Source organism: Callospermophilus lateralis, chromosome 14, assembly GCF_048772815.1.
Source record: "Callospermophilus lateralis isolate mCalLat2 chromosome 14, mCalLat2.hap1, whole genome shotgun sequence".
Taxonomy (NCBI): domain Eukaryota; kingdom Metazoa; phylum Chordata; class Mammalia; order Rodentia; family Sciuridae; genus Callospermophilus; species Callospermophilus lateralis.
Window position 1 is genome coordinate 106112016 of NC_135318.1, and position 22123 is coordinate 106134138.

Consider the following 22123-nt stretch of genomic DNA (forward strand, 5'->3'; position numbering starts at 1 on the left):
AGTTTCTCCAAGTAAAAACAAAGCTCCTTTAAATGGGATCTGAGCACCCCACCTAGCCACACACAGCAGCCTTTGTCAGGAAACTCACAACCCAGCGGTAGGAATCAGACCAACATGGCCCCACCCACCTTGCAAAACCAACTCCACATGAAAAGCCTGCTGGGGGCCCAGTGACCTTTTACCCTTGTATCCCTGTGCAGCAGAACTGAACTTCCCGTGCCAGCTTCACCAACACAAACGTGTCATTCTTACATTCCTTAACACCGTGGAATAACAAAGTGGAGCAATTTTTCTTTAAATGGAAATCTGTACTAATGGTGCCAAATTTGCTTCACAGTGAATACTCATTACTTTTTTGCTGACTTTTTAAAAAGGACTACTTTTTAATTTTGTAGAGATAATTAACATAAGGATTTTGCAAGTGTCCCTCCTGCTCTGTTAACTGGCACAAATAATGTATACTCAAGTCAGAGGGCTCCTCAAGCCCAACCCTGGGGCTGACTGACAGGTGGTCTCAGCATCCACATCAAGTGTGAGCTAAGCATCCCTAATCTGAAGATTTAAAAGCATAAAATCCAAAATACTCCAAAATCTAAAATAATTTGAGAGCTGACAAGATAACATAACACAAGTGGGAAATTCTACACCTAACTTCATGTGATAGGTCACACACACGGAAAAAAACAACTCAGATCAGGTTTAAAATTAAAGAATAGTTTTCCATTGCCTTCATCCTATTCTATTGTGTACATATATGTGTGTAAATCTCTCTCTGTGTGTGTGTGTGTGTTCCAAAGAAAAAAAATCAAAATCCAAATATTCTGGTCCCCAGTATTTTGGATAAGGGTCACACAAGTTGTAGTTTGCTCTGGGACAAAAGACCAGCTATCATTTCCCTGGAACAAGTCCTTTCTCAGAGGCTTTGCCCCTGTGTCCATGCTCTTGCCACCCAGAAATACAGCCCATACTTCAGTAGTGCAGAAGTTGGGGTCACACCTATATCACCCACAGAAGAAGGGGCAGTGAAGAGGTGAAGAGAGGAGCTACCATTGTTTACATCTGGAACTTCCCTGGGTAACATTCAAATCAGCTGTGTTCCTTGAAAATATCCACAGCAGAAAAGAAACAGCCCAAATGTGTAATTAGCAAAATACTCAGTTTCACTAAAATTATTCGACTAACCCATGGAAACAATAGGATGTAGGTAACTACTAAAATGTGTCTATAAAGCCCAACCACAATACCCAAGTAATAAAAACAATTACCTCATATTAACAAAGTTGCCCCAAACAGCTGTGAGAGAGAGAGAGAAAAAAAAGTCAATATTTAAGTTTGCAACATTCTGGTATTACAACTAACAAAATTTTAATTTAATTTTTTTTCTCACATGTGCTAGGCAAGCACTCTACCACTGAGCCACAACCCCAGCCCCAAAATTTTAATTTTTAACCACTGAGAATCTGGACTATAGCTCATGCAGACAATAAATGTACACTTTGTTTTCAGAAAAATTAAGTCCTGCAAAATAGAAAAAAAATGATCCTATTTATCCCTGCTCCCAGGTTCACAGTTTTGGCATTTAGAGTTCAAGGGTGCATGTGTTCTGAATGACAGCATATCCTCAACATAGCATTTCTGGAAAAGTCAGTCACAAAAATTAAAGAACTGTATGCCTCAGCAAGAACCCAGCGATCAATCCAAACTCTCCCTTTAAACATTAAGGAAAACAAACCACGGAAGCTAAATAATGGCCTACAGTTGAGGCTGACCACCACTAGGTGGCCAACATTTCTCAGCACTTAATCCATCTCAGTCAATGACTTCTCTGCAGGTCTCTGCCATTGGTTACAGACACCCCATGTCTTCAGACCCAACAGTGAAACCGGACCTTGGGTGATTTTAAAACACAATAGGGGGGTTGGGGCTGTAGCTCAGAGGTGGAGTGCCTGCCTCGCCGGGCCTGCCGCACATGTGAGAGGCCCTGGGTTTGATACTCAGCACTCCATACAAAAATAAGTGAAATAAAGGTGTTGTGTCCAACTACAACTTAAAAGAAAAAAAAATATTGTGTCCATCTACAACCAAAAATAAATAAATAAATAAATAAAATTAAAAAAAATAAATAAAATACGAATGAGCATTCTGAATCTGAAAATACAAAACCTGAAATGTCCCCAAATTATAACTTTTTGAGCCCTGATATGACAAAAGTGGGAAATTCCATTACCATGAAATACTGCTTTATCCACAAAATCATTAGATACTACATAAAATTACCTTCAGGTTACATGTCTAGGGAACCATAAATTTCATGTTTGGAGTTGGGTTCCATTCCATTATGTATATGCAAATATTCCAAAATAACATCCCTCAAAATCCCAAATATGAAACAGTGCTGGTCCTAATTATTTGAAATAAGGGATACTGAACCATACTAAACCATGAGAAATCACCTTAAATTAGTGAGCAGAACATTATTTATTTCATAGACACTTTTTGCCATGAATACATACATGGTCTGTCTTAATACTTTTTTAAAAAAGTATTTATTTTTTAGGTGTAGATGGACACAACACAATGCCTTTATTTTTATGTGGTGCTGAGGATCGAACCCGGGTCCCGCCCATGCAAGGCAAGCACTCTACCGCTAAGCCACAATCCCAGCCCTGTCTTAATACTTTATATGCATTCCAATTTGGTCTCTGACCAGATACTGCATGCCTACAACGTACCTGGTACTCTTAGATGATTCCAGGTGCAGGAGCTGAATAGAGAGCAAATACAAATGCCATAGGGATGGGAAGTTTTTGCATTTGGGAAGGCCTTGAGACTAGTAACTAATAACCCTAGGCATCGTCACATTAACATCTCTGGCATTTAGTATGGGTTAGTAAATGTTTACTGAATAGAATTCAGTGTCCAAAGTCATCCCCAATAAGAAATTCCCATTGTCAAGAGGGGAATGTAATTGATTCCATAAAAGCACATCTTTCTTCAGAGGAGGAACTATTAATAGAAAATATAGCAATAAATAACTAAACAAGTGGTAAAGAAGCAAGAAATGGGAGAAAATTAAAAAGCTATACTAGAATTATTATTCATTAAAAAAAAGTATTTTTTTTGGATGATGTACTATTCTCAGGAAATAAGTATAGAAGCAGGAAAGTCATCTTCACAAAAATATAAACTTACCCACACAAAAAAAGGAATAAATCCCAAAGCCCCACAACTGGAACCTCCTATACAAATTACTGTACAGTAGAGTCATTCAAGGCAACCTGAAAGGGTAAGCATATGCGACGATACGGTAACCTGTGTAGGGGAAGGGGCTGGTCCCTTTCCTACCCATCACAAGGGTCTCAGTCAACACTCTTATAACAGGTTCACAGAGAAAAGCAAAACATGCATATTCAACCACAGTTTTATAAGACGTGAAAGCCTTCAAAATAGAGACCCAAAGACATAAAGGAAAATGTCTATTTTATGCTTCAGATGGAGAAGCAGAAGCAGCTCTGTAAAGATGTGACTGGACAAGGTGTGGCTAACAGTGATGATGCCAGGGAGTCCAGCAAGGCTGGACTGAATCTGTCTGGCCAGGTTCTTCTGGGCCCCTCTGTGCGGTATTCCTTCTTCCTGGGAATGCAGCAGGACCCCCTTCTGAGATGGAGGTCTGAGGACCTACTATTAGACAAGGTAGGTCAGAGACTCTCTTAACAGCCAGCTCTGAGACAGAAAAGTCTGGGAAGGTAAGAGGACTCTTTTCAGACTCTACGGCTGACTTTGGGGAAACAGGACTTTAGTTTCTATGACTTGGTTCTGTGGAAGCAAGAGATAGGAGGGCAGAGAGAGCTTGGTTTGAAGTCTGCTTCTAAGGCCTTCCAATGTCCAGTATTCAAAATACTTAGCATACCAAAGCACTATACTCTGGGGTGTCATTTTCTGAGCCTCTACACATATTAATTCTCTTATGACAGCATGAATATATATGATGAAAATATATGTATAAAGTATGCTAGTAAGTTTCCCATTATTTTATTTTATTAAAATAAAATGCCTGAGATAAACAACTTAGGAGAGAAAAGGTTCATTGTGGTTCATAGTTTCAGTCCTTGGTCGCGTGACTCTGCTTCTTTGGGCCTGTGGTAAGGAAGAGCACCGTGGCAGGAAGCACTTGGCAAAGCTGTTCACCTCACGGCCAACAGGAAGCAAGGGAGAGAGGAAAGGGGTGGGGTCCTAATACCCCAATGACCCATCATCCCTCCCCGCAGGAATGAGGATTCACCTCCCAACCACGGCACTGGCTGGTGGCCGACCCTTTAACACAGCCTAACCTGCACCGTTAAAATACCCTGGAAAACAGAAATTCTCAAAAACCTGAGTTTAAATGCTGACATGAGAAATTGTTTGTTTCTTCTTGGATTTAGGAATTTGCCTTGCTTTTAAAAAAGGAGGGGAGAGATTTTTTGCTAATCTCCACGCACCTGTTACCCTGTTCTGTCTCCTCCTAGACCCCTGTGAACACTGGGTCAGTCCTCACCTCAGGCACAGGCACTGTCACCACCTGACAGAGCCCAGAGATCACAGGGGAGGCACCTGTTGTTGACTCACAGGAACTTTTTCTTAAATAGATGGGTACATTTCAAATAAATGGACTCATTCTGGCTTTAGGATGAAGCTCCTTATCCAAACAGACTAGGAGAGGCCTTCTCTGGCTAGGCCATGGCACTGTGTGCACAGGAAAGATCATTCTTCAATGTGCCTTCTGGGTGGGCAGCACCATTTGATGACTTTTCAAATCATTCTATGGCTCCTGGCTTATTTTTTTTCTTTCAACCTTTGCTCAAATCAGTTTAAAATGTCGGTCTCTGAGACATCCTCAGTCCTGTCACCACGTAGTCCCATTCAGAGAACCAAGAGCTGCCTCCCCCCCAGACACCTGTTCCCTGAGCCTTTCCCACTGGTCCTCCTTAGCCGACTCTCCAGGAAGCAACTGAGGCCCCGGCTCTACCTGAATCAGGCCTAGATCTGTGTCTGCAGCTCTTAGACTGCAGCTCCCACCTGGAGGTACTCCCTCCTTCCCGGTTGTTCTCCGTTCCTGCCCAATCAGACCTCACAGCAGCCCGCTCTCTGCCCTCCCTAAGCCACTCACCACTCTCAGCCCTCTTGGCTCTTCTGCAGTGATGTCTGGGCCAGAAGCGGCCACCACCAAGCACTGCCAAGCTCATCGGAGCACTCCATCCTCAGGAGAGCGTCCTTACTCTCATCTCCTGCGTAGTGACACTGGTGGCCCCCTGTCACCACACTGCCCACTTTCCATTTGCTCTAACTGGTGGTTTGCAGGAGGTCCCTCTTCAAGATGAGTTATTTTCTTACTCACATTTGTAACACCAGGCACATGCCATTCAAGCACTAAAATTAGTTGTGTATGTCACGGAATTTTGTTCCTTTTCTTACAAATATTTATCTTCTGCTTATTACTGTGTAGTTTCAAGAGTGTTATAACCAATTTGTTTTTACAATATTTTCATGTCAAGGGTTTTGGACCTCTTTTTAAATGATCAAAAGCTGTGCCTGCTTCTCATTGGAGAGCAGAAAGGAGCTCAGCACCCAGCACAGACAAAAGAAGAGAGGCACACACAGGCAGGACAAAGCCTCCTGACACAGTGCACTTGGTCTGAGGGAGACACAGCAGTTTCCTGTAGTTCCAGAGCCTGGCTCTGGTGGTGTTAAGTAGCTCATCACAGACTTTAAAAGTTAAACATGGTAAAAAATTAATCTTGCTTATAGAACTTTGCAATCTGTTTGAGTTATTTTGACCCACCTTATAGTGTCTCAGAGGGACAGCTGAGAATTGCTAAGAGATATACTCTATAAATATAAATATCTGAATCCATTACACATAATACCAGGAGTCAACATCATGAAAAGTAAGTACAGTCAAGGGTTGCACTGTAGCACCATGGTCAACGGCAGATGGCACATACCAATGGTGGTCCTGTAAAATTACAACGGAGCTGAAAGGTTCTATCGCCCGGTGACATCAAGGCCATTGTAATGTCGTACTCTAGGCATCCCTGACCTTTTTTTTCTTTTGATAATGTTGGTGTTAACACACCTACTGCACTGACAGACACATCTAAGTACAGCACATACAATTACGAACAGAACATAATATTTCACAGTGACAACAAACAACTAAGTTTCTGGTTTATTTATTACTATGGTATGTTTCTTACAATGGCAACAGCCTCATCCATCTCATGTTTACCAAGTCTCTTGACTCTTCAAAAGGTCACATGGAGTGACTGAGTTAACTCCATCCAGATTTCTATAAGTACATGCTATAATGGTCAAATAAAGACAAAAACCATCTAATGATATACTTCTCAGAACATGACCCCATCATTAAGCAACATGTGGCTTTAAAAAAAGAGAGATAATTACTGTTATTGACAAAGGGCTTAAATCCAAATTTCCTTGCATAGATTTCCAGATATTATAATTGATTTTAATTTTTAATATAAATTAAAAAATACTACACATGCAAATGAAGGCACATCAATTTTCACAATTCTTGACACCAGGGCTGAAGGTTAGTGGTAAGGCTCTTGCCACAAAAATACAAATAAAGAAACTGATTTTCACAGGTCTTATTATGTTTGTATATAAACTTTGTGGTGTCCAGGAAAATTTGTTTCAAGAAAATCTTATCACATACACATTTCATTGAGGCAAACACCTGAGTTATCTTTACATGTATAATTAGAAATGAGCATCTTTTTCCAACACAGGACAAAATTAAAATGCTAACATAACACCTTTGTGGTCTCTCTTAATCTAACTTGGGTTTCTTAAATATTAATCAGCTATTGTGAGATAAATCCCTTTAGAACATGATTTCTCAATTTGAAGTCTGTGGTCTACATGGATTCCTGAAAATTTTTCAGGAATTTTGAGGAAGGGGAGAAAAACTTTTGAAAAAAGTTGCAAAATCATGCGTTCACAGCTCTCAAAAGTCCTCTGACGAATTCAAGACTCAAAACAAATTATAAACCACCAATTCAAAGTCACAAAAGCTTCAAATTTTAAGAGGTACATTTGTTTTAGAATAGACCACTGACGGCTCAGACTCCTCTCTGGGAGTCCAGGTCTGGGGTAAGCCATTTCCCCTGCCCTGTTGAAGAACCTTCACAAGGCTGGCTTGGACACAACGACCATTTCCATTTGACACCTGTCCATTTTAAAAGGCTGCAAGATGGGGGCTGGAGTTGTAGCTCAGTGGTAGAGCACTTGCCTGGCACATATGAGGCACTGGTTCGATTCTCACCACCACATATAAGTAAATAAATAAAATAAAGGTCCATTAACAATAAAAATAAAATATATCTATTTTTAAAAATGCTGCAAGATGTTTAGTATGTTTTTGTTAGGCATTCTGGTCATTTTTTAAGCCAGAAAGTGTCATGTACTTTTCCACTAAGTGTGGCTTAAGGAAACAGTGCTCTGGCTGAGGCCTGTTCTCACACAACAATCCATCCCATAAACCAGCATGCTTGGCGCTCAAGTCAACTGACTGATTTTTAGACAGCACAGACCACCGAGGGACTCCGTCCGTGAAGGCTTTACCTTCTTTTCTTGATCTTTCCTAACTTCCTCGCTCATCCTGACAGGGGACAGACAGATGCACATGGTGGAGCTTAAGAGAATAACTCTGTAAAATGGGTGTGCAATGCTCACCTCCCACATGCTTTCTTTTCCGAGGAGCGATTACTGCAGCCTTGTCTGGCATAAGTGGTCAGGTCACATTCCTCAGCAAGCTCCCTGTTATCGCGAGAGAAATGCAGGCCCCAGATCATGCTGTTAAGGGGAACCCAAGTTACCTAAAGTGGGAAACTTCGTCTCCCTTTTCATACAACATTCTGAAACTCAGGGAGACAAGGACAATTCCTCCTCACCATAAAAATCTGTGCGAATTTGTGGTTTAGAATCCAATGAGAACCAGTCACCGAAGTTGCTATGACAGTCTGATGTCATCCTCCTCAGTCAAAAGTCAAGAGGTGGACTTGGGCAGGACTCTCTGGACACTTCTCTGGGAACCCCAATAAAACCGAGTGCAGGACAGGCACACTGTGCCTCTCCTCTCCGAGGACCCTCTCTCCCAGGAGAGTGCCCCTTCTCTTTTTCCATCCCTTCAATGAACTCACGCTCTCACTCTGAGTGACGTGAATGAAATCTTTCTGAACTGCTCATAAGAATCAGGGTTCGAAGGGAAAGGGGGTCTTTGTCCTGGGTTTCCCAGAATGCCCCCGCCCTGTAACAACCCACCAGCCACTGATCCAGCAAACTCAGTGCCTGAAACTCCAGGAGGAAAACCCTGCCTCCTTCGCATCTGGAGGGGTGTGGAGGGGACGCTGTGAATGTCCTTCAGTGAAAGGGCGAGTGACCACCACCAGCTGGGAGCAGGGGACTCGCTGGGTTACTGGATGAGCAGAGAGAGATGGCATTCCCCTCAAATAGAAAGCAACAGAGAGGGCAGTCAAGAGGCATGAATGCAGGTGTCCTTAAAAATTCAGACATTTATTGAATGAGCCCCTGCTAGGAGCCAAGACATGTGTGAAGTGGGACAGCCAAGGTTCCTGATCCAGGCTGCCCCTCAGCATTTAAAGGCTCTCCAGACTGATGCTGGCTCAGAATGGGACTGGAATGGAATAGTGGGGATCTGATTCTCCAACTCAATCAGAAAACCAAAGCTTCGCATGGTCTACCAGGCCCTACCCAGTGTGTGCTTACTTAGACCTACTGAACCAGGCCCTACCCAGTGTGTACTTACTTAGACCTACTGAATCAATCTCTGCAGAGGGCTCTGGCAGATGCAGTTTTTAAGTGCCCTAGGTGACACTCATCCCTAGCAACCTGGGAACCAGCCACTCTAACACCCCACTTACTGCCCACTTCCAGGCTCAAGCTACTCAGCCCTTGTAATGACTCCCACTTGTTGAACCTGCTCCCCTCACCCCGGCCTCAGGGAATTTGTACTTCTCTCAACTGCCTCCTCTGCCTGTCTCTCCAGGTCTCAACTCAGAAGTTATCTAGTCAAAAAAGGTCTGCTGGGGTTCTACCAGTGAGAACACCCCACTGCCACCCACTCCACACCCCACCCCATTAAGCCTGCTCTTTCTCTATACATCTGTACAGGCTACATAGATGTTTGAGACTGGAAATGAACAGATTTTGGAATATGTGCAAATACTTAGAGAATGTGCAGATAATTAGAAATCTTGGGGATGGGACTCAAATCTACACATGAAATTCATTTATGTTTCAGATCTACCTTATAAACACAACCTGAAGGTAATTTTACACAACATTTTAATAAGTTTGTGCATGAAACAAAATTTCTGCACGCTGAATCCTTAGGGAGCTAAGGTGCCACTATTTCAGTCACCCACAGAGGGAGGACAGGGTTGTGTGGCACCTCCATCATTTCTAAGTCTAAATACACAGGCTGCTGATGAGCAATCGTTTTCTTACACTTACAGACTTGACAGTAAAAACACGACACAGCATTCATACAGTGAAAAATAGCGGGTTCAGCATAACCAAGTGTCATGTTGCTACCAAAAAAGTTCAAGATTTTGGCACATTTCAGATTTCTCATTTTCAGAATGGATGCTCAACCTGTACATCTATTTATCTGTGATCTCAAGTTATTGCCAATAAAATATTAAGCTCCAAAGTAGCAAAGATCTTCTAATTTTCATATAGCACTATTTTCTAGAATACCAAGACAGATGAACATAATACATACTCATTAAACATTTGCTGAAAGAATAAATGAATGAATGAGTGAATAAACAGCTCCCTCAAATGATTAAGAATAGCTGAACCAAGGCAAGAGTCCAAAACCCTTTTTTAAAATAAAGGGCTGGATAATAATATTTAAGGCTTTAAAAAGCACACATGATCCCTATCTCCACTGCTTAACTCTGCCTCTGTAGGGGACCACAGACACTGATAATTTTGGAAAATCATGGCAGTGTTCCCAGACCACATCAAGGACACAGAAATTTCAATTTCATGTAATTTCCAAGAGCCATGAGATATTATTCTTTTTAACATTTTTTCAACCACTTAAAAATTATTAAAACTTTCTCAGTTCCTAGGTCCCACAAAAACTAGCAGTTGCTGGACCTGGCCTGTGGTCCATAGGACTTTGTGTTCTTGAGGAGAAAATAGCTATCAGCCACCTACATAAAATACAGAGAAGTAAGGGCTGCAGTCAGCAGGCTCCTAGGAGCAGGGAGGAGGCAGGTCACTGAACTGTGAAGACCATGGGGGTTGGTGGTGGGGAGCACACACAGGTTGGTGGGAGGACTTCCAGGCTCAGGACCTGCTCCTGGAGAAAGAGGGTACAAGGGCAATAGTAGGAGAGGCTTCAACGTCAAGATGAGCCAGAATTTTCTCATGCGGCTTCCCTGGAGACTTTGCCAATGAACCAAATATGGGCACCACCATGTTTTATTTTATTCCAAGAAAGCCGGGCTCCAGTTAGGAGGAGCAGGCGCGAATGTTCAGAGTGTGATGAAGGCCAGTAAGATGCTCCAGCCTGTATCTCGGCATAGCTGGGAGCAGCAGAAGCCAGGGAAAAGGTGGACTGAGGGGACAGAGGCTCAGGGGCGAGGACTCTGAGGTCAGGAGATGGAACAGGAGGGCAGAGTTGGAAAGGGAAGAGACCGTGGTCTGGAATAAGACAAGCTCAGCTGGAGGCACCCTACAGTGATCCACAAAGTGCCCACAGGCACAGAGAGACTGAGGCCTGGAACCCAGAAGGCCAGCGTCAGCCAGCGTTGTGGGCAGGGGTCCTCTGTGTGCTGAATGCGGTGAAGGGAATGTGACAGTGACTGCTACCTGCCTCCTGGTGGTGGCCACAGCCCTGGGGGATCTGGTGACAACACCAAGGCGAGCATCTACAGTGCCAGCATCGCTGAGGCTCACCACACACCTGCCCCACACGGGGCTGTCATGCCCGATGTCTAATTACAAGGTCATGTCACAGCTTTGTGCCATTTCACAGCCAGTGACAGACAGATGTCCTGCGACTTGCTCAAGGTATGAGAGCCAGTGACCCCCCACCCTCATGCCATCCTTCCATGAGTGAGGCCTCATCCCTAGTCCTGTGTGATCTGTTGAGGGCTCCAGAGCTGCCCCCGCCTACATGGAAGAAAAGTACCTTGTTCATTTCCAGACTTGTCCTCTAAGCTAATCCCACACCTCTGATGCCACATGGCATGCGCTCAAACTAAAACGGAGTGATACTAACCTTCTTGAAATCCTTAGGTGGGCAACAAAGCTATTCCAGATGGTAGACACTCCCATTTCAGGAGAACGAATACCGACTCTAACCTTCCACTGCTCAGGGCAAGAACACTTTAATTTAGAGAAATAGAAACCCTGTACAAACAGATGGTACCTTAAGCACATTTAAAGTGAGTTAGATCAGTAGACAAAGTTCCAGAACAATGCTGCTGTGCATTGTGCTGCTGGACTGTTTACTGTTCCTCTTCAGCTCTTCAGAGGGTGTTTAACAGCACCACAGTGCCTCACCTACCTGTAACTTGGTCTATCTGCAAGTGTTCCTACAAAGCTCTGCAGTGTCATCTTGTTTTTTACACAGAGGAGCCTCAAACATGGTGCTTTGAAAACCTGTTCAAAAATTAGCTGACACACTTTCCACGGGATGAGGTCTCTGTGTTATTCCTTTGAATCCAGTGGGCTTGTGCTGCCTGGACCACAGGGAAGATCAGAGATGACAGTGTGGCTCTCAAAGCTGTCACAGACACCCAGGAGCTGTGGTTGCTGCCTCATTCGCTGGGACACTCTATCTTAGTGCCCTCGGTCAACATGGAAAAAGTCTGACCACACCAAATGTGGACAGGTGCCAGATGGGCATTCTAACAGCCAGTATCTAGCAAGTTTGTTCTTGGGGCAGTGAAGAAATCATGTACAGGTGAATCCTCCATCCTGGCTGGCTGATTCATCCCAATGGAGGATCTAGACATCAGGAAACACAAAGAGCCACCCCACCTTCAAGCTCCTAACCCAAGGAGCATAATACAACAGAGCAGATTTTAAACACGGAATTTAGAAGTGGTTGGTTCAGCAGTGAAACATAACCAGAACTGGAACAACAGAGCTGGGTCTTTAGTCCTCTTGACAGGACACTCAGATCCATCCTAAATCAAGTCACCCAAAGCATTTCCTACCAAGTGCACTGGCACCCCTCAAGACAGAGGCTTAGCTTCGCCTGGAGAGAGTCAAATCTGTAGGGCTGGGGAAATCCTGACATGCCCCACCCCTGGCATGGCTGCTGCCCCATCGAACCAAAAAAAGACCTTATACCTAGGAAAGATGCACCCTTACTCACCTCCAGAGAACCTCAACGATGTGAGTACTCTGGGAGAAGAACATATTTGACTCACCCTGGATAAACTTTGAGGGGACACAATCGAAATGTTTTCTTGAAGCACATAAGAACATGTATTATTCTTATAATAAGAACTGAAATTCTAGTTTAACTGACAAGAAGATTTAAATGAGAAGATATGATTCTGCCTCTAATTCTTCAAACACAAAAAAGGTGATGGGCAGAAGTGAGGGAGCTCTCCAGTCTCCAGTTCTAAGAATGAAGGACTAGGGCTGGATTGTGGCTCAGTGGTAGAGCACTTGCCTAGCATGTTCAAGGTCCTAGGGTCAATCCCTAGCATGGGAGGAAAAAGACTAAAAGAATGAGGAACTAAAAGATCAGACAGCAGAAGTCACCCAAATGAAGCCTGCCTCGTCCTGACCTATTCCTGAGCCAGACCTGAGCACAGCTAAGTAGCTCTACAGGGTGAAAACTGTCCCAGACTAAAAGGCAACTGTGAGCAGGCTCTAGAAATTGGCACACTTTGTAAGCTCAAGCACACGGTACTGACCGAAGACCCCTTGTGGCCTCAGCTCTGCTTTTGGTCACCCCAGGGTCCAGACCTCCAGGGAAGAATCCAGAAGGTGAGAGAGCAGTCCTTTCCAAAACTCACCGACCAGCAGTCCCCAGAGTCTCAGCTGGTGGGTCCTAGATTCCAGCTACTAAACCCTCATCACTTGACTCACACCTTCCCACAGACTTTCCTAATAAAGCCTACTGTAATGGCTGGAATGTTCCCTCCTGACTCACGTTGAAACTGAACTGTCATTGTGACAGTCCTAGGGAGTGAGACCTTGCCAGGTGTAGTGGTGCACTCCTGTGATCCAAGGGCTCAGGAGGCCAAAATAGGAGGACCATGAGTTCCAGGCCACCCTCAGCCACTTAGTAAGACACTGTCTTAAAATTAAACGTAAAAAGGGTTGGGAATGAAGCTCAGTGGTAGATCATGCCTGGGTTCAGTTCCCAGTACCAGGGCTGGGAGAGGTGACTTTAAGAAGTGATGGGTCACAAGGGCGGAGCCTTCATGATGGATTAAAGTTGGTATCACAACAGTGGGTTAGTTATCACCAGAATAGATTCATGATAAAGTGGGTCCAGTGCAAGTCCCTTTGTCTCACACCAGGGGACACCTTGTACCATGTTACGACACATTAAGGCCTTCATCACACGTGGCTCCATGACCCTGAAGTTCCCAGCCTCCAGAACTGTGAGTCAAAAAAAAAAAATCTTTTGGGATGCAGTTGTTCAGCCGTAGAGCACTTGCCTAGCATGTGAGTTTGATCCTCAGCACCACATATAAATAAAGTAAAGGTCATTGTGTCTGTCTACAACTAAAAACACAAATATTAAAAAAACTTTTGTTTTTAATTTACTTGATGTTTGATATTGCTATAAAAATACCAACATTATCAGAGGGAGAAGTTTTACTCCAAGATTTACTTGCTTTTTAAAGGTGATTAAAAGTGCAAGAGACTGGGGTTTGTAGATGACATCCAGACCTTAAAAAGTCTTTATAGGTAAAAATGTCAGTGCTAAGTGAAAAGGAAAACTTAGAGAATAACATGTAAAGTTAATGCTTTGCTTTTTAAAACTACATATGATTTTAAAGCTAGATGTATGTATATTTCTTTATACTAGAAGAAAGTCTGGCAGAGATGATGTAAGATCTTCCTAAACATTGGCAATGCATTACTTTAATTTCTACAACTCATAGAAGAGAGATTTGAATACACTTGTAAGTCTGTAGAGGATGAATTGGTCTGTCTAGTCAAGGTAGGGCAATGTCACAGCTTTCAAAGTATCAGGTTACATCCTTCAAATTGGCCAGAAATTCAAAACCAGTTACTTAACTATCTCAAGAAAATCCACTACTCTGTCTTAAGGCCTGGATAAGGGGAATTCCCTTCCACAAGGATCCCTGTGGGTGGACAGAACAAATGGTACAGCCAGAGATGCACAAGCTGTGTCTCCAGATGGTGGTAGCCATCTCCTGAAAACCTGTGGCAAAAACAGATTCTCAGGTCCACCCATGGCTCCCATCATGGTCTGGATGAGTGTCCCTGCTGGACATATGCTGGAATTCGATCCCCCAGTGTGATGACATGGGGGCAGGGAGGAGATGAGGTCATGAGGGTGGGGCCCCCAGGATGGATTAGAACACTTAAAAGAATAGGAAGAAACACTAGAATATCCTTTGCCTGCTACTCAGGACACAGCGACAAGATGATCATAAGCAAGCCAGGAAGACAGCACTCATAAGGAAATGAATCAGCAGCCACCTTTATCCTGGAAGTAAATTCCAGCTAGTCTTTGATACTTTCTTACAGCAGCCTGAATGGATTATGACAGCTTCACAATCAGAAGCCTGGGTTCTGGAGAGTGCTCCAGGTGCCATTAAAACCTGAGAAACTCTGCTGCAGGTGGCCCACCTCTGTCCTCCTTACTTGCTCACATCCTCTTAAAACAGTCCAAAGAACACATGAAGCCAATGTTCAGTAAGCCTCCCTGCCAACACCCCTCTGCTGCTGACACCACTACAATTCTGTATGTCCCTCTCCCTCTTCTCTGCCCCTTCTTCCCTAGAGGACTGACTCATCTTTCCATATGCCCTCCCCACATCACGGCCTAGTCACTACATCACCAGGTGACCTTCTTCAAGGTTCTGTCCCTGCCATCTCTGTGGCACATCTCCCTACCAGCTGCTTTGTCCTGCTCTAGATTTCAAACTCAAGAGTTTGTCCTACTAAAGATTTTGATAATTCTCCCAACAATTTTGACTGCCTACTTCCAATTTCAAAAAATTTGGGGACATGCACTTCATAGACATGCATGTGTGCCACTGTATTCTGTGCATTATCCCAATAAAAATGAAAAAATGTAAAGAGATAAGGTAAAAAATGTGATGTATATTGTCCCATCTTCTCTTTTCACAACACTCCATACGGGGTGTTCCAGGGTTCCCCTCCCCACCCTAATATGTGCAGTCTTCCAACCCACAGAGTGCCTTCTGTCTTCTTCTATCACATTTGCATTTCCCAACCACGAAATAATCGGTGTTTGATCACAAACAGGTCTCTCCGTAGTAGCTAGCACTGACGGGTGGCACTGACGGAGTTCTCAGGACTGGTACGTGTGCTGGACCAAGCACGACTCAGGAGCAGGCCTCCTCTGATGTGACCCCACTCGGCATGACAGAGTGCTGCCTGAGCACTGTACCTGGCTCTCTCCTCCCTGAGGGTGCCCTGTGCTTCCTGGATCCCACACGCACTGGGCACAGGTGGAACATCCTCTCCAAGTGCATTCCAGCCCCAAGGCTCCCTGGCCTATCCTCCTGGGCAAGATGCTGGGGGACTATCTGTGATGAGGCCCTGCTCACCACCCCTCCAGCCCCATCTCCCATTCACCATCCGGTTGATCTCCTCCCTGCAATACTGACCCCTCTCTTCCCCCCCGCCCCGATTTGTCTCTGTCATCTTTCCAAATCTTGTGTGGGCCCTCACATGCCCTCTTGGACCCTTCATCTGTACCCGTGTGGAGGCTTTGCCTTCATAAAGAAGCCAGGGTACCTGTCCTAACCACTCTGTTACTCTGCACATTAGACATTAGAGAGAGTGGAAGCTGCAATAAGGAAGCAACTTTAACACAACTGACCTTACAACCTCAAGACAGGCTGGCTTTAAGGTAAAACCTGAAAGCTCTAAATACCGAGTTCTGTCCTCTCTGAGGAAAACTATAAGAATAACTTTGAAGGAAGAAAACTCTCTCAACTGACAGCCTTATCTGTGTGGAGACCTTTTCAATTACAGGAGGATACCATATAACCTAAACCTACCTAAGCTCGGTGCAGCCATTCAGATGAAGGAGGTAACTCTCTCACTGAAAGACCTCCTTCAAGCCTGGGGTTGTAGTTCTGTGGTAGAGCACTTGCCTAGCATGTAGGAGGCTTGGGTTCCAATGCCCAGTGCGCACAAGCGCGTGCACACACACATACACACACACACACACACACACATCAATAACTCTTGCACCTCGCTGTCCAAACAAACTGTAAATGACTTAACCACTAAGTGTTCTGGTTCCCAGGTCACTCAACTCAACTTAGAACTTGGCAGCAACAACCCCATAGAAAGCAAGCTTCCTGTGTAACATGCATTAATAACAATTACACGACTAATTCTTGGAGCTGGAATGATTCATTCTGTCCATAGATCTTTACCTGAGAAAAATCATGTTTTTTTTCTGCCATGGCACAGGACAACAATAAGTCTATAAACAAGTTTCATTCATACACACCACTCAAGGTTCTAGCTTATGATATCACTATAGAAAAATATAAACAAATATTTTTTAAAAATCTCCATCTGAATACCACAGGACAGCATCAAATCTGGGGAGGAAAAAAGAGTTAAAAAAAAAAAATCCCCAAACAAACAAACAAACAAAAACCCAGCCAGTTCCACTTCTCAACTCAGAAAAGCTAAGATGTACTCTAATTCTGCAAAGAGCTACAGGTTAAACAACTGAGAAATCTCCTTCCTACCCTCCCCTAGACTTCTCAAATCACCAATGGGTACCCGATGTGCTACAAGAAATGTTGCCACATTGTTTCTTTTGCTTTTTCTTTTTTTTTCTACTTAAATACAGATGTGAGGTCAACCTAGGGAAATGTAGCAATATTTTCTCAAAACAATAGAAAATGAAACAGACCTCCCTGAAGCTACCAAATGAACGTATCTTCAGATTTTTGATGGAAATAGAATCATTATAAAGAAAAAGGGAAGAAGGGAGAAGCTTCCCCCGCCCAGCATCAGACAAGGAGGGCAGCAAGAAGAGTGAGGACAGTCAGCAGAGCTCCAACGGCATCAGAAACCTCATTTTGACAGGTACATACGGAAATGCACCCTGTTCTTGTCCCCTGACCATTCACTTCCCAACGCGAGGGCAGCATGTGGGTGCGTGCCAAGCCTTTGTGCAGAGGGTCGCACTCAAGCACCAGCTGCCCAGTCAGTGACAGCCCTGCAGAAAAGTGCTGCCCACGCAGGTCCTACTGCAAATGCTGCCTCTCCTCCTCCACTGGCTTCTCATGGACAACTGCCAAGTCTAAGAATAACCACTGATGAACCTACTCTGAGGGGGCACAGGCCTGCCAGTCAGGAGGAAAAAGCCAAGTCAGATCTCACATCACAACTTTGTATCACTAAGAGAGGAATGGTTACCACCTACCCTGGAACCACAGCCAGAATGCCCCATATGACCTGACATGTAAAGTTGTATTAATTTCACTTAGAAATAACAGTATATTTATGAATAAGATGGAAAAAATGTAGATACATTAAAGATGAGAATAAAAAGTAAAGGAGAAATCTGCTTAAAAAACAGATTATGGCTTGGGACCTAATTTTGTTGCTTACTATTGAAGTTTTCTTAGTAACTGATACTGAATCTTTAAGTAGATCACTCATGCAAAAGGTTGATGGAAATAAACATCACACAAAAAGGTACAAACCTACATGAAAGAAATTACAAAACCTTCCTGAGTATCAAAGAGAGAGATCTGCCTAAATAAAGAAATGCACTATTTTGGAGTTGAAAGACATTTTAATACACACAGATGATGACTACTGTGATTTTAAAAATCTTCTTTGCACTTCAATCTAGTCTTTCCACACTGAGCAAGCACCTTACTTTCCTATTTGCACATTATTTGGTAATTTTTTAAAATGGAACTTTAAAATGTTGAATGATGGTTGAGGTCAGCCTTTTCATTTTGTATTCAAAAGTGGCAGAGAGGGAAAGAAAAAGGGGAGGGATCTAGGAGGTCTACCTCCTATCCCCAGTACTCAGGGGCGCGACCTGAGACCATGGGCTGACTGTTGGCGGCTTTCTGCACTCCAACGGGGATGGTGCTCTAGGCTTATTCTCCATGGTGGTGTAGTCATCCGCATGGTCAGACCTTGTGACATGCTGTTCCTGGAGGTCAGTCTAATGTGCCCTGCCTGCCTGTCGCCAGGTTCTCAGAGGACGAGGGAGAGTCTACAAGAGAGTTAGAAAAAGGGACAGAGTGAGACTGAGTGAGGGGGTAAGTAGAGAAGAGAAGAGGCTGTGAGTGGGGAGTGAGGAGGCTGAAGAGGTGGGTGGTTACAGGTGGAAGAGAGAATGGAGGGCACATAAGGGTGGAGAGATACGAGGGAGGTGGGCAGGTGCCTTGGGAGGGCTCGGGGGGAGTCAGTGACAGTGGGGCATGGCAGGGCAGTGCCAGGCTAAGCACATGGGATAGGTGCATGAAGCTCTTGCAGACATAGCACACTGCAGCCTAAAAGACCAATAGGGCTCAGTCAGAGGAATGTTCCAATCACCTAAACTGGGGAAACTGAGGTTTTGGGGCTTTCAATGCAGACAAAATGGCAGACCTGTGACCACTACACCGTGCCACCATTAGCCACCTTAGTGCTATAGGGAAGGAGGGAGAAGGGAACAAGAGGCTACTGGACCACTCACCAGGAAAAGGACAAGGCAGGAAACATCTCCAATCTTGATCCACCAAAACACAGTTTCCCCTTGGTATCTGTGGGGGATCAGTTCCCAACTGACACTCCTCCTCCATAGCAAAATCTACAAGTGCTCAAGTCCCTTTTGTAAAATGGCACAATATTTGCATAGAACCTATTCATTCTGCCTGAACTTATCACACCTAGTACAATGTAAATGCTAGGTAAACAGCATTTATTTATTCTTGTTTAGAAACTAATGACAAGAAAAAAGCCTGTGCATTTTCAGTACAGATATAATTATTTTAATATCTTCAATCCATGCCTGGTTGAACCCAAGGATACAGATGTCTATATTTCTTCCACCCGCCCCAACCATCTTGTAAGCACCCCACTGAGGACTGCCTCAAAGTAACATTTCTTTCAAGACATGTCTCATGAAAAGTTTATATGCCCAGCTCATACCCATTAGGATAGCTAGTATAATAAGAGAATAAAATAAAGATAACACATGTTGGCAAGGATTTGGACTGCTGGTGAAGGTAAAAGGGTGCAGGGAGGGCGAAGGCAGAGTCTACAAGTATGAATGCAAATCAGAGAGAAAAAAGGGACAGAGTGAGACTAAGAGTAAGGGGATAAGTGGAGAAGAGAAGAGGCTGTGAGTGGGGAGTGAGGAGACTGAAGAGGTGGGTGGGTTACAGGTGAGAGAGAGAATGGAAGACACATAAGGGTGGAGAGATACAAAGGAGGTGGGCAGGTGCTGTGCAAAACAGTATGATAGTTAATTCAGAAAATTAAACACAGAATTACCATGTGCTCCAGTAATTCCACTTCTGGGTTTGTACCCAACAGAACTGAAAGCAGGGTCTTGAAGAGGTATTTGTGCACCATGCGGCATTATTCTCAATAGTCGAAAGGTGGACGTAACTCAAATATCCATGGTCAGATGAATGAGTAGAAATGTGGTATGCACATACAGTGGAACATTAGTTAGCCTTAAGAAGAAAATTCTGATACATATCACAACATGGAGGAACTCTGAAGACATTATGCTAAGTGAAATAAGCCAGCCACAAAAGGAACAAATATGCATAATTCCACTAATATTAATATGAGGTCCCTACAGTGGTGAATTCATAGAAAGTAAAATGGTTGCCTGGGCTAGGGGAGAGAAGTACCAGCAGCCCACCAGCTGGGGAAGGTAAAATAGTTCTGGAGATTGGTTGTAAAACAGTGTGAATGTACTTAGCACTACTGAACCATACATTTAAAAAGTGGTTAAAATAAAGACTGGGGTATAGGTTAGTAATAAAGTACATGCTTAGCATGAGCAAGGTCTGGGTTCGATTCCCCGTTTAAAAAAAGAAGTTATTAAAATGGTAAATTTTATATTGTGTGCATTTTGCCACAATTAAAAGAAAAAGCTTAATCCATGCAACAAATGGGATAGGAACAGTCTTGAAGTGGTATCACAAAATCACTGCAGTCAGACTGAGACCTGGGGCAGGGACTTAAATGTGCTGTGCCTCAGTCTTCCCATCTAAAAAATGCAGAAGGCACCCCCCTGCAACTCCTCACTGCAGGACATCAAGGTGACTGCAGAGGTCATTCCTCTGCCCAAGGACAGAGCAGCATTCATCATCTACAAGGGTAGCGGGGGTTGGGGTCAGGGACACAGGCAAGGGAAGTCAATCTAAGGAGGACAGAAAAGGCCTGGAGCGGGTGGGGGAGTATCACTGCACTGAAGACTAGGGAGAGAAATATTTGTCTTTTAGGTAATTAAGATGAATTCTAGTCAAATTCTAAACAACAGCAAAGAAACTAAGAGGAAGAAAGATTCTGATTTGTTCCCTTATGAGAATTGCTGAGAGTCCCACCATGAGGATCCTTTATCCACACCCCACAACATTTCCACAGGAACTACCACTGACTCCCTGGATGAGAATCAGATTATTCAGATTCTTTTACTTATTACAACTCTGCTGTCCGACACCTCTAATCTCCTGCTGCTGATACAACCCAGCTGCCTGTAGGACCTTTAAACAAATAAATGAAAGCCAGGCACTACGTACTGCAGTATGTACAGTCAACTTAGAACCAGCATGTTTTGTTTCCAGTTTCTGAAACTGCTATAAAAACATTCAAAGACACCATGGATAACACTCTAAGATTTCACCACCCTGAAAATGATTTTCATTTTTTTAGCACATTTAGACTCCCTCTGAAAAAAGACTACTTTTTAGAAGTTCAAATGTTTTTTTTGTTGTTGCTTTACTTCAGTTATTTATCTTGGTTAGAACAACTCTAAAGAAACTGACAGATTAATTTCAAATTAATTTCACTCCTCACCTTTTAAAGCAATGGGCATGTCAGAACCACTCCCATTCGGTGGCTGTCAGCGTGCTTCCTGCCTGGGAATCCCTTCCTCTCACAGGTGACTTTATAAAACCCATGTGTCTTCTTTTCCCATGAGGCAGTCAGTTAGAGCTATCGTGTCTTTACATAAATTCTTTCAGGTCTGCATAGTATTTTTTAAAAGTTATTCTTGCTTGCAAGGCCTAAGAAAACCTAGAAGCCCCAGCAAGGCAGACGGCTCACCCTACGTTACTGGGCAGCTCAATCAGGACAAGTGAAACCACCCTTTCCAAAAAGAGCTAAACCTGAGCATTTTTTTCCTCAGGTGAAACCTACAAATCATGACATCTGTAGTATATAAATCAAGAAAAGACACTTGGAGGAGGCATGCAATGTGGGTTCAACATGCAGGGAGAACTGGGGAACTGGCTTCACCTATGAAGGAACACCTCTTCAGGAAAGTCCTGCATCTTCACCACAGACATGCTCTCGACTTCTTGGTTTAGGCCACTGTAACAAAGTATCATAGACTGTGTGGCTCACACACAACAGAAATTCATTTCTCCTAGCTCTGGAGGCTGGGAAGTCCAAAAACAAGGCAGCAGCAGATTAGGTGGCCTACGAGGGCCTGCACACTGGTTCATGGATGACATCTTTTTGCTTGGTCCTCACATGAGAGAAAGAGCAAGGAGCTCTTTGGGTATCAGTCCCATTCCTAAGAGCTCCACACTCTGACCTGATCACCTCTCAATGCCCCATCTTCCTAATCCATCACCTTGAGGGTGAGGATTTGAACATATGAATCTGGATGGGAACA

At 43.8% G+C, this 22123-nt stretch overlaps 1 protein-coding gene across 1 annotated transcript in view; it reads right to left on the minus strand.

Moving 5' to 3' along the window:
- Uxs1 (UDP-glucuronate decarboxylase 1) overlaps positions 1-22123 on the minus strand; it is a 96989-nt gene that overhangs the window by 64128 nt on the left and 10738 nt on the right. The window contains exon 2 of the mRNA XM_076832727.2: positions 1266-1293. Coding sequence (XP_076688842.1) covers positions 1266-1293 — 28 coding nt within the window. The remainder of the gene's footprint in view (positions 1-1265; positions 1294-22123) is intronic.